Genomic DNA, 12,192 nt, shown 5'->3' with positions numbered 1-12,192 from the left:
TCTCTACTTTATCTAGGTAATCTTGTTGATAGACGTAAGCTTTGCCAACAAAATTATTGAGCTTTGTCATAGTGAGGGGATATCAATTTGCCACCTCAAAAAGAGCTCTTTCATCGTCACAATTCAATTTAAAACACATCTTCTCATAAACACCGACATAATGAGTTAACTGGCATACTGTATTTACGGATTAGAAAAATTAGTGAAACAAAAAAGGAGCAAATAAAAGCTATATATGTTCTCTCATTTTCATTTTAGAGATACATATAACCCAATTAGACACAAATGAATGGATTGCTGACTGGCAGAGCTCTTTCATGAATTTAAATAATTCATTAGCAGCAGGATTGAATCGATCCAACTACAAATCATACTATAAATGAAATGAAAAGGATATTAGCATGAGAAACACCTGTGATGAAGAAAAGTTGGCAGAACTGGTAAATCCTATTCAATGAAAATACAAAATATAAAACAAAATAGAAATGAACATGATCAGATCATAATGAGGTAGCCTGATAAAGAGTATTTAGACTAAGTAGTTGAACATCAAAGATTCTCATTAATTGATAACATAACTTCGGCATGGGAGAAGGAAAACTGTCCGGGAAGAAACAAAACTACAAATGGAAATGAATATGTGGGGGTGGAAAAGGAAAAACAATGGGAACGGAAACGAAACCGAGAATTGTTGTAAGCTCCCAGTATAATAAATCAGAGATGGAGAAAACAGTGGAATAGGGCGTTAGTGAAACATGAAGGAATAAGATGTTAGGAGAATGGGACAATGAAAAGGTAACAACACAAAAATCAAAAGTTCCTGACAATGCCGAGAAACATGAAACAATATAATACCTGCACCAGGCAAGCATTTGATACGATACTTCTTCTATAATATCTGGCCACCAATAGGCCTGGGGAATGATTTCTGTTTGTGCTTTATTTACTCTCCTCACTCTGTGGGGCGGGTGCTGCAGCAGGGACATCAGGGACAGTAGCCGGAGCTCCAGGAGCAGCGGAGGCGGCCGTATCACTCCCCGAAATCAACGTAGGAACAATACGTCTCTTTTTAGCTGCAGGAACAACGACAGTTTCATCGTTCGCTTCTGTTTCCTTGTTGTCATCCTCCTTCTCCTTCTCTTTCGAGTCATCCTTCTCCGACTCACTGATGGCACCTAGATCCCGTTTCCCCAGGACGCTGCCGCTTATCGAGCTTGTGGCGCTGTGGGAAATACCGGACATTGGTGTCTGCGGTGGCGTGGTTAGTGGGAAACCGGGGTGTGGTGGTGGTGGGGCGGAGTTTATGGCTGTTACAGACGGGACGGAGCCGAGGCTTAGTGTCGGGTTATTTATGACAGTGGAGTTGGAGCCGGAGCCTGGGATTGAGCCTGAGTTTGGTGGGATGCCCCGCAGTGCAGAAAGATCGGAGGAGAGTTGGGCTAGAGATGAGGTCATTGAACCGGCAGGGCTAACGGGCCGGAGAGGAAGAATGGTCGTTGCGCTTGGGGGAGTTGGGACAGAGAAGGCTGGGCTGGGTTTTGGGATGGAGGGGGATGTTGAAATTCTATGGGGTTGGAGAGGTGTGGGAGTTGCGGAGGAGACGGCAGTTGGTATATGAGGGTGATGTGGTGCCTTTTCACTTGGGCTCAAGGTATAGACCTGGCCTAATTCTCCTGGTGAGAAAGCCAGAGTTGAGCAGAATCCGTCGGATGAGCTCATTACTAAAGTTAACCCATCGATGGACCTGATTGGATTGTTAGTATTTGAAATGAGTCCCAGAGAAATGGAGACCTCTAATTGCTTACCAAGATAAATCAGTAAATGTAGCATAGTGTAGATTGCTCACGACACATAGTGGTGTTTGCTGTTGGGTGTCATAAACCAGAACTGCATCCTGTGTTGCAACAGCGTAAACTATCCGATATGGCAGCGCGAACGCAGAGTTGGGCTCTTGTGCTGTGCCATTTTCTTCAATAGTCTTGGGTGAAGCGAGAGGATGAGAAGTGTCTGATGTAGATGTGTTAGGTGAAGGCGGGGGTTCCATTAACGGGTTGCTTGTTGGGGTATTTGTAGAAACTGCGGCATCTGGCAAGGACGGAAATGCCTCCTCACCAGATGAAGTGTCAAGCGTGATATGTCTGGTAGGTTTCGTTCCCTGCCGTAATGTATAGAAAATCGGAGAGCATCTCACTGCAACTGACGGCTTCTTTTGGCCTGGTAGGTGTGCGATTGGGGGTTTATTGAAGCCGGCACGGGTATAAATATATACAGTATTAATCACCTCCTCAGTGGGTTTTGAAGGATCGCCCTGATTCCCTTGAGAAGCTTTATATTGTCCAGCTGGCGTAAAAAGTAAGCTCCCGTCTGGTGCAAATGTCAATCGTCTGAAAAAAGAAGCGAATGTTTCATTCGCATAGATGCTGGCGTTTTTCACCCCGATGCCACCGAAAAGGATTGGGGAGGATGCCTCCAATGGCTTCACGGCGGGAAGTGGCATTGAGGGTGCAGGTGACGCTGATCGCCGCATTGATGGAGTAGAGCCAAAAGAGGAACGACGACTACGGGACACCGGGGGAGGATCCATAGGTAAGACAGTGGTCATTGGTGTTCCCGGTGTCGATGGGCCGGGCGAAGATATGGCTAAAGAATTGGTGGTCAAAGACTGTGTTCTGAGGGCGATATCAGGAGGTGCAGGGCTATGGGACGATATTCGCCGTGCGGGGAGATCCATTTTGACAAATTTTCCGTGGGATGTCAATGTGAACTGGCCGTCCTTAGTTTTCAGTGTATAAATATGCACTGATCGATCTGACGACTGCGTCGCGACAAATTCATTAAGTGGATCCCAGGCAACTCCCTGGACGTAGTGTGAATGTTCTGCGATTTGGCGAACCATTTGGCCTTATATCATCGTGTTCAAGTCAATGATTAATTCCCGGCAGTCCCCGACAGACAATGAGAGATCCTACCTGTTTGGGCGTTATATATTCGGGCAATATTGTCCATACTACCCGTTATAAAAAAGACTCCGTCTGGAGACCAAGCCAGGTCATATATTTCTGCGCCGGAAGATCTGCACATGTGTTTCACCCTCCACGTTTCTTTATCATCCGATCTATCTTCTCCCAGACCTCCATGTGATTGCAATTCTGAAGGGACCCAAAGCAGGACATTTCCATCGTCCCCAGCGGATGCTAGCATCTCACCTTCGTAGCCATTATCAGCACTAATGGTTGCAATGTGAAAGGGACGGGACGGAACCTTTAGGACTAAACCGAACAACATTAACAGCCTGTGTGTGTTTTATGAGGGTGGAAAGGTATGTGACTTTCCGCTCTTCGCCGTTGGCTTCAACTTTCCATAGCTTTGATATATATTAGTTAGAACACATGTATTTGAGGGGAGACAAGAGGGCGGCGTGAGGAATCTTATACTCGAACATTGTTATCACTATAAGATTGTGCATTGAACTTTAGCAAATATCTTTGTATGGCAATCCGATTAAGACAATATGGAACTTTACTTACTTCCCCGCTGTGACCAGTCGCCCTTTGCCATGGGGATCGAAATGTGTAGAGTAGATAGGGGCGTTGTCGTCGTGCCAGGATATAAGCAAAGGAGTAGCCTTCATGATTAGAACAGGAGGAGCTCGAGTACAGCGTCGACGCCGACAGGATAGACTCCCCACGTCTTTAAACACTGCTGCCGCTGCTAATATCAATGCTAGTAAAGGTGGCCCGAAATGCCTGTCTGCATCGATGGATGGAGGTCAAAAATGGGGATAGCTAGCTATTGCCGGAGGCACAAATTGTGATAGTCTTGGGTAAGAGTAGGAGCAGGTGGTAGTAGAGCGGGAGAAGGAAATAGGGCGTAAGACAGCAGAGGTAGAATTACAATAGGCGTGTAGAGGGTGCGTATAGAATAGAGCAGTTAATGGAAGCGGAGTGGACATCGGGTGGCGGTTGACATAGCGTAAGAGGTGAGAGTTGAAGTTGACCGTCAAAGTCAGGTGTTTCGTTATTTGCTTCAAACAAACGAATTATTCACAGATCTAGTTTAGCCTATGCATAGTTACCTAACTAGTTATTTACATATCAATCCACAAAAAATTGATTCTTCTCTTTCTGACATGTTTAAATCAAACTATGATTAACCACTTTTTTTTATTTTTATTATTTTAATTTTAATTTTTATTTTTATTTTTTTTTTTGAAAGTAACATACCATTTGTCTGATAAGTTCCTCTGTCTAATTTATGCCCTTTGTTGTCTAGTTCAGAACCACATAACTACCCAACTGTAAGTTTCTCGTCCATGGATATCAACTCGTTTCTCGCGTCATTTTCTCCAGTCTATGACATAGATCATCTTCTCCTGTCGATTCTTACCAGCCCTAAAGGTGACCTGACTTGCATTACTTTTGACTTCGACTTCATACACCATCCACTTAATGCCAGTCGCATGCTACGGAGTACGTAAGCCGTTCGTTCCTTTCCCTCATTCCGCGGAGTGGACTAAGTATTTAGTGGATCACCCCCCCATAGGTCAACATCCAGTTTTCATATCGAGAATCCGCCGGCCTAGCTAGGCGGGTTACATTTGATATCTTTATTGTGTTATCAACCAGCTATGCATGATCTATCAAAGACCACCTGCCTTTTACCTTCTCATAAATGATGATAGGCCCCAAAGCGCCCAATCGATTTGTCAAGCCGAATGTCAAATGAGGCCGAAAGATTGGCGGATCCGTTCAACCAGCTGCAGGTGTCTTTGTCCCATGGGAAGTATTTTAAGTATCCGAGTCAGAGCCGAAATCTTGAGAGCACAACGCCTCAATTGAATTTTTCTTTCCTTTTTTTTGTGTGTGTTTGTTTTTAAGATATACACAAATCGGTTTGTAATTAGGTGATAAATTTGCGGTTAAAATAATTATACATCTGATGCAACAGATAAATATGCTAGAATCAGTCCAATCTACTGGGTGGCTGAAAGGTAAATAAAATGACTATCAAGAGGTACCCAATCGTGAACCATACAACAGCCAATCCTGTCTCCATTTGGAGAAGCAAATTGGATGTGACTCCTGATTTCAACACTCCACACATGGAAGGATATACTCATTCATTGGTGTGGCATTTATCCTTCAAAGAGACGCTTATTATAAAGATTCGCTCTCTTATTTAAGCCGCATCAAGCAAGATATTTTGCAATCGTGTCGCCAAACCACCCACTAAGCTTCTCTCGCCGCTTAACACGGGCTGAATTCTCAGCCTTCAGAACTCCCCCAACCTCTTGCATATATATCCCCTGCTGAGCCCTCTTTTGATGTAATACCTGCAACTCGAGCTCCCTTTCATGCGGTGTCATATCTTTGAGTGGCTTTGAGAATTTAGTGTTGCCGGGGATCTTCTCGCCACCTGGGATTTCACGATCTGAGTTAGTCGACTTGGAGGCAACTTCCGGTGTTGTTGTTATTGTTGTGTTGGTGGTAGGGTCTGCAGATTGAGATATAGATTGGATATTTGGTTTGAAGAGGGATTGCGGTGGTGGCGGTTCCAGGCCAGCAGATTTGGCTTCCTTCACGCGATGTTCATAGTCTAGCATCTGGTGAAATAGTTTATCCGCATGCATCTGGATACGTTCTTCTTCATCCGAATCATATTCGAAAGAAGACGCATACCCTAGGGCTTGAAGGAATTTCTAGTAGTGGTCGAAAAGCCATCAGTATTGTAAATAACATATGTAAATCTGACAGTTTTCTGAGATCCCAAAAACCCACCAAAGGAAGAACATACAATCTGCATAGTATAACATCTTGAGAATTTGGAATTCTTCTCACTGCACATGGTTGCTCGTTCTTTTACTGTCCCCGATTTGAAACACATTGACAAATTCAACTGTTCTTCCGCGCAATTCTCCAACGCCGCCACGTTCAAAGCCTCTTTCCGCTTCTTAGATTGATCAATCACCCTTTCTGCTGGTGACATACTGGATCCCTCCAGAACCTCAACGGATTTATAATCCTTCCAGAGGTGTGCATAGCGGCCATCGGGGAAAAGAGAAGCGGATGGAACGGATGGTTTATCGGAAGGCATGGTGCATTCATTGGCGACCGCAGGTTGGGGATAGCTTGGTTTCTTTTCTTCTTGAGGTTGGACGGTCGTAAGGTTATATCCTGCAGGAGTTTCTTGCTTCAGGAAGTCTTTTAGAGAGGGGTCAAGGTTCTTGGTGGGATCACTCTCAACCGAGTTGCCCCAAAACCAACCCATCACGAAAGGCGGAGAGTTTTTAGTATCCAGCAGTTGGAGTTATGTAGTTATATGGTTATTTCACCTTCCAACTGACTGTTTAGCATCCGAAGCAATTCAATGGTAAGGTAGTATGTTCTTTTTCGGGGACAACTTTCTTCTCACAATGATATATCCAGTAGATATCCAGAGCGTCTCTCTATCATTTATTTTTGGACCACTCTGAGAAGTCTTTTTTGGCTCCGATAACGGCAAATTCTTCTACTTTTCCCTACGTCACATGACATTGATAACATCGATGGATTATCTGTGGGATGGTTGGTCTTCCATTGGTGGGAGGACTGGCCAGCTAACTGATATACGCGTACATCACGTGAGGTGGTGCGGCTACCGGGCGGTCATGCCCAACATTATGCTCTTCGTCGCGTCGAAACACCATCGCGTATTGACACCTTGCTCAACAAGGGACTCAAGGGAGCCCCAAATGCAGTGATGGCTTCAAGTACGATTAGAATTAGCTACCCCTTAGATGGATAGCATCAAATGCTAACTTGGGGATTGAACAGATCGGGAAGAACGGCGGTTGATGCGCCAGCGTGGAGCCGGGTATGCTCTCTTAATTTACGCCTTTACCATTGCCAAACGAAAATGAAAAAGAAAAGAAAAGAAACCCAGAAGCTAATAGAACATCAATTGGGTGTCTAGGAATCGCATAGCTAAAGATGTCGACTTTGGTTTTGGTTTCTCGTTCAGTACTCCCAAACTACAACGCCCAACCCCGCCAGCTTCAACAGCACTGCCAGAGCCCAACATCTCACCTCCGAAAAGATCCTCCTCACGCATGAGTACAACACCAAATCAAAGGCGTCTGACTTCTCCGCATTTAACCCGACGAACCCCCACCAGATCACAAAATCCGTCTTCTAGCAGAAACATCCAGGGTAGCGTGAGAAACTCCAGCCCACGTAAACCATCGGTATTTGATATCCCGCCGGATGATGAACCAGATCAAGGAAGAGAGAATAAAAGAAGGCGACTTGCAGCATTTGAGCCAATTTCGGAGGATGCGGTGCTGAGTAGGATGAGTGTACATGGAAATGGTATTACAACGACAGGAACCTCCGCGCAACCTGTGCCCGATGTACCACTCAGACCGGATACAGTTCCGCGAGAACCTGGTCAAGGGGAATCTGGGAACGGAACTCGTGAGCCTTCAGCCCAACGCGATGCGGGAAAACATGAATCTCATCGGGCTTTAGAGGACGAGGTCGAAACACTAACTCGAAAGCCCTCCGGTCTTACTACCAGTGTATTACAAGAAGGGAGATCCCAACCCTTTAAGCCAAGCCCTCAACGTAAACGAAAGAAAAGAAAATCGGTTGTTCAGGGTCCCAAGAAGCCCAAGAGATCCTCCGTTACTGTTAGCCAGCTAAGACAAGAGACCCTGCAAGAGCCTGAACCTGAACCTGAACCTCCACTTGTATCAGGATCAGGGCCAGATATAGAGCAAGAATCAGAGCAAGGGCTCGAACATGCACCTGCACACGAACCCGAACAGGAACCGGAGACAGAGCTACAAAACAATGATGTGGAATCAAGAGATGTGGATGAACCGACTGAAGGGTTTACTAGGCCACCAAAACGCAAGCCGAAAAAGAGGAAATATATTCCAAAAATGCCCACTAAACACGAGCGTCGCGTTCCTCTTTTTCACAATGAAACTGAAGAGCAACAAATTGAGGAGCATAATCATGGCTCAGAAGAACTAAATGTGAACCATGCAGAGAGAGGAAACGAAGTTGAAAATAGAGGAAACGAGGAGCATTCACACGAACACTCCACTTCACCCCAACCAACGACAAAATCAAAACGAATACCCGGTCGTTCAGCCAAAGGCCCCCGCCAGCAGTCACAGCAACAAGAAGATCACGAAGATGCGGAAGAAAATGCAGATGTGGACCGCGCCCAGTCGAGACCATCCAAGAAGAAACAACGCAAAATATGGAGGCCCGCGGAGGAAGAGAACACGGGGGCCGATGGTGAGCCAATATCTCGCGGAGAAACCGTTCCTATTATCGTCCACCGTTTCGCAAGTCTTTCAGCTCTCCAGTGTATTTCAGGCGATGTAGAAGATCCTTCAATTGAAGCTACTCAACCGGACGACCAATCTGTTGGTCAAAAATATCCAAGTCGTAGCGAAGTCAATCCAGCAGACGTCCTGGGCCAGATCTCCCGTGAAATTCTCGAAAAGACAATCTCAACCCTTGAAAACGGCATCGCGCAGGAGTCGAATGCGCCGCGGCGAGCGGAGTGGATGCGTAAGCGAAAGGCAGTTGAACTGTTTGGCATTGAGCTTGAGCAGCGACTTTTTGAAATGAGTGAACTTCTGGACAGCAACTTCGTGCTATCCGCTCGCCTCAAGAAGCAGAAGAAGGATATGGCTTATCTTAGGAATCGTTTAGTGGAGTTGCGGAAAGAGAGGGGCAAAGTTGCGCTGCGTATCGACGAGGTACGGAGGAAGTGTATAGAGGATGAAAGGATAAAAACGGTATGCACCTGTTCCTTTTCTTCCTCGTTTTCTTTTTCTGCGGGATTGAGTAGAGAGGTTTTCTTTAGCTAACCGCCGTTCAATAAGGAGCATGACAATCTTAATAATTCCCTGTACGACCTCCAACTTGCGATCGACCGTGGTGGCAAATTTGACGACGAGCAAATCGTGGACCCGGCTGTTGGCCTTGATTTTCTTCTCCGCACAGTCGCGCAGGATGTCAGTTCCGCCGCATCAGGATCCCATGGCGGTATCTTGAATCAAATCAGACACTTCAACAGCCAACTCGAGCGCACAGCTGCTCTGTTGGAATAGCCAATGCAGGCATTTGTGTTACACTTCTTTATTGTACAGTACATAGCACATGTTCTAGATATGTGTTCCGATGCTTTTACTCTTTTTTCTTTTTTTTTAGGCGAGATATACCCTGACGAGGTTCACTTGAGGCATATATAACGGTTAATTGGATGGAGTTTTAGTCTCTTGTTTATTTTCCCCGAAGTTCGTGATTTAGCAATTGTTGGTGGACTTTTCCAACACTGTCCAGATGCATTCAACTTTCATGCTTTCATGAGGAAATACCAAGTGTTGGTCATTCGTCAAGCCTTTCTATTATTAACCTTAACATACTCGAGTAAGTCATCTACCATATTTCTACGGAGGTCGGTTTCAAAAGTTTCGTTCAAGCACTAAAAACGCCACAACTGCCGCTAGGATTTTATACTGTAATTCATATGTAATATCCCATCTATCATTTTCTTTGGTTTCTTGCTAATCTATCTCATAGCTTAACCCTGTCTACAAATCTACCAATAATCTGCCTACCTACTTGCCTGCCTATTTTCTTATCTATCTACCTACTAGATCCGTCCCTCTTTATATTCATTACCACCTTCAAGCTGTATAATCTTCTGAACATGGACAGGAATCCTCTCAATCCATGTCTGGATATTTGACTGTGGCAGCTCTTTCCATGCCTGCTCCCATGCCTCAATTGCCTCTTTTCAAGTCTTTGGAGCCCTCTTCTGAGTTGTTTTTCACTTCATCCATGGCCATGCAGCTTCAATTGCATTCAAATCAGGTGAGTTTGCACCCCAGAGTAGCTGCTGAACATCCTGAGCTTTATAGATATGTTGCTGAATGTAATGGCTATGAGCAGGTGCCCTATCCTCTTGTACAAGAGTATTTGGATGAGATTTTGCACACTCTTTTGCAAAGGGTAGTAGCTTTGGTATAAGGATTTTTCACTGATATCAATACCAATCAATTCCTTTACCCTTACTGTGAGAAAGCTTGCCATTCTTTACATTCCATCTCCATGTCAGTTTGGCACCTGGTAATTGGTGAAGACTGAGTCTTGCTGTACCAGTATTCAACTGCCACTGCTCCTTCATAATTGACTCTATTTTCATATTCATTGCTGTAATATTTCTTTCTGACTCTTTTTTTTTTCAGTGGCAGTTTCAGGGCCCCAGCAATGACATGGACCTTTTTTATCATATGAAAAGCACCTCCAAAACATGATTTCAGAGGATCCCTTCCATCACTTGTGAATACAGCTTCAATTGAATTGTTCCTGCAGTGTACACCAAATTCAATACCCTCCCTGGCGGTGAAGAAGAACAACAGATGTCTCATCTGATCATATTATATTTTTTCAGTCCTCTAAGGTCCAGTGTGCATGCTCAAGACACCACTGAAGTCATTCCTGTCTCATTTTCTTTGTAAGACCTGGTTTCCATGTCAGCTTGATCTTGTGAAGACCTGCTTTTTTCAGGATACACCATATTGTGCTTGGAGATATTTCCATTTCCTCTTGGCTGAGTTCACCAGCAATATCAGCACAAGATCACTCTCTTTCATATCAATCTCAGTGTACCTTCATAAGGACTTGCTCATGAATAGGGGCCTGCTTCCCAGGTCACCCTGAGCACAGTGCATCTTTTACTCATTCATCACAGATAATAAGATAGGGAAGCTCTGGATTGAAACTGCATTCTTGAGCAGTTTTATATATGCAATTGATTGTTTGAACAGGGAGATTAGTGATATTACTAATCTCTTTTGTGATTTTATCACCAAAGGGGGATTTAAGTGCAACAACTAGAGCGCGAGTTGATATATCAGTATTAGGAGCCATATTTAACAGATAATAGAGAGAAAAGTTTAACCCATTTCTTAATGCAGGATCCCCCTCTATTTAAAATGAGGAGTAGTTTTATACTCATATGAGTGTTTGCTGTATTTCAGCTAGTTATTTAGTGGTGTAGATAGTGTCTTGGCTGAATGAAACTTTTGAGACCGACCTCCGTACAATAAGCTGCCTTTATCATCAAGATAAAACCCAGTTGGTTACATGAGCACTATCTATGAGCGGCTCATATATTTCCTCCTCTCAAAATGGACCCTGTACTTGGCACCTGATATTATAATTTTATGTCTGGGAAGGCCACGGTCAAAAGGGTTTGATAGCTTTCGTAGGGAATATTTCATGAGTTTGGGTATTCAGATAGTCATAATATAAGAAAAGAGTTCTTTACAGAACATTTTGTCCCCTTCATTTTGAATCACCCCAGCCCCGAAAGGTTCTCAAAAGCTCCTCGTTGGCCTTATCATATATATTGACCCTTTGTCTGCGATCGGACTCTTGTGCTATCCGTTGATTATACTAGACGCTGCGCCTCTGGTTCTCTCCAATATTTGTTGGGAGCAAGGCCTATTAGAACACTGGGCCGAAAAACGCCATCAGCACTCTGGTTTTGATCCAGCTCGCCGGTCTGGCCAACACGTAACGGTAGTTTGGGATCCAGCAGAAGTTGAACTCAATTTCGTTCCTACGCTCAAAATTCTAAATCCTACAAAGTCTGAGACCTAAACCAAATAATACGGCATAGTCTGCTTACAGTATTACAATCATAGAACCATTTTCCATCAGTTCTATAATATGTGTTTTTGATGTGTTCAATTCGGGCGGTTTGAGGAACATATAAAATTTATGTCCACGAGAGGGTTGAACTTGGAAAGTAATTTACACGCAAAAGAAACACGCGTAAGAAACAGACGCCTGCGAAACATGGGTATAAAGACTACAGAAGGGGTATTATTGTTTACCTTTAGTTAAAGGGTAAGTGGATAAATACATTCAAAAGGCTGAAAAAGGAGGAGCAGGGGATGCCTCAAAAGTCAGTATCCAACCCTGAAGACAAAGTCAAGAAATTTAGATGGAGGCAAGTAACAGTTTCTTTGAGACAAACTTAACAGATTGAATTCAAAAGTTCCAGTTCCAACCATTGCCAAGGTCATGATAGTAGCGGTCGAACCGATACGAAAGTGAGGAGATGATGCAATTCTCGGAAAGGAAAGACTCAGTCCACCAGAGGCTATCCAGCGACGCATAA

General features: G+C 44.3%; 3 protein-coding genes across 3 annotated transcripts; 1 reads left to right on the top strand and 2 right to left on the bottom strand.

Moving 5' to 3' along the window:
- Nucleotides 1–939: 939 nt before the first annotated feature.
- On the bottom strand, nt 940–3,631 carry PAAG_08592 (hypothetical protein; the record flags this gene model as incomplete). The annotated part of the gene is made up of 6 exons (XM_015846559.1): nt 940–1,744; nt 1,806–2,901; nt 2,970–3,201; nt 3,257–3,364; nt 3,435–3,450; nt 3,528–3,631. The coding sequence occupies 6 exons, from the start codon at nt 3,629–3,631 to the stop codon at nt 940–942; spliced, it is 2,361 nt and encodes a 786-aa protein (XP_015701356.1).
- Nucleotides 3,632–5,188: 1,557 nt separating this feature from the next.
- PAAG_08591 (hypothetical protein) lies at nt 5,189–6,267 on the bottom strand (the record flags this gene model as incomplete). Its single annotated transcript, XM_002789441.2, has 2 exons — nt 5,189–5,698; nt 5,794–6,267. The coding sequence occupies 2 exons, from the start codon at nt 6,265–6,267 to the stop codon at nt 5,189–5,191; spliced, it is 984 nt and encodes a 327-aa protein (XP_002789487.1).
- Nucleotides 6,268–6,738: 471 nt separating this feature from the next.
- PAAG_08590 (hypothetical protein) lies at nt 6,739–9,109 on the top strand (the record flags this gene model as incomplete). The annotated part of the gene is made up of 4 exons (XM_002789440.1): nt 6,739–6,748; nt 6,813–6,852; nt 6,952–8,794; nt 8,882–9,109. The coding sequence occupies 4 exons, from the start codon at nt 6,739–6,741 to the stop codon at nt 9,107–9,109; spliced, it is 2,121 nt and encodes a 706-aa protein (XP_002789486.1).
- Between the last annotated feature and the right edge of the window lie 3,083 nt (nt 9,110–12,192).

Source organism: Paracoccidioides lutzii (genome assembly GCF_000150705.2).
Source record: "Paracoccidioides lutzii Pb01 unplaced genomic scaffold supercont2.40, whole genome shotgun sequence".
NCBI lineage: Eukaryota > Fungi > Ascomycota > Eurotiomycetes > Onygenales > Ajellomycetaceae > Paracoccidioides > Paracoccidioides lutzii.
The sequence above is the reverse complement of the archived record's forward strand: the minus strand, read 5'-3'. Positions and strand labels throughout refer to the sequence as shown.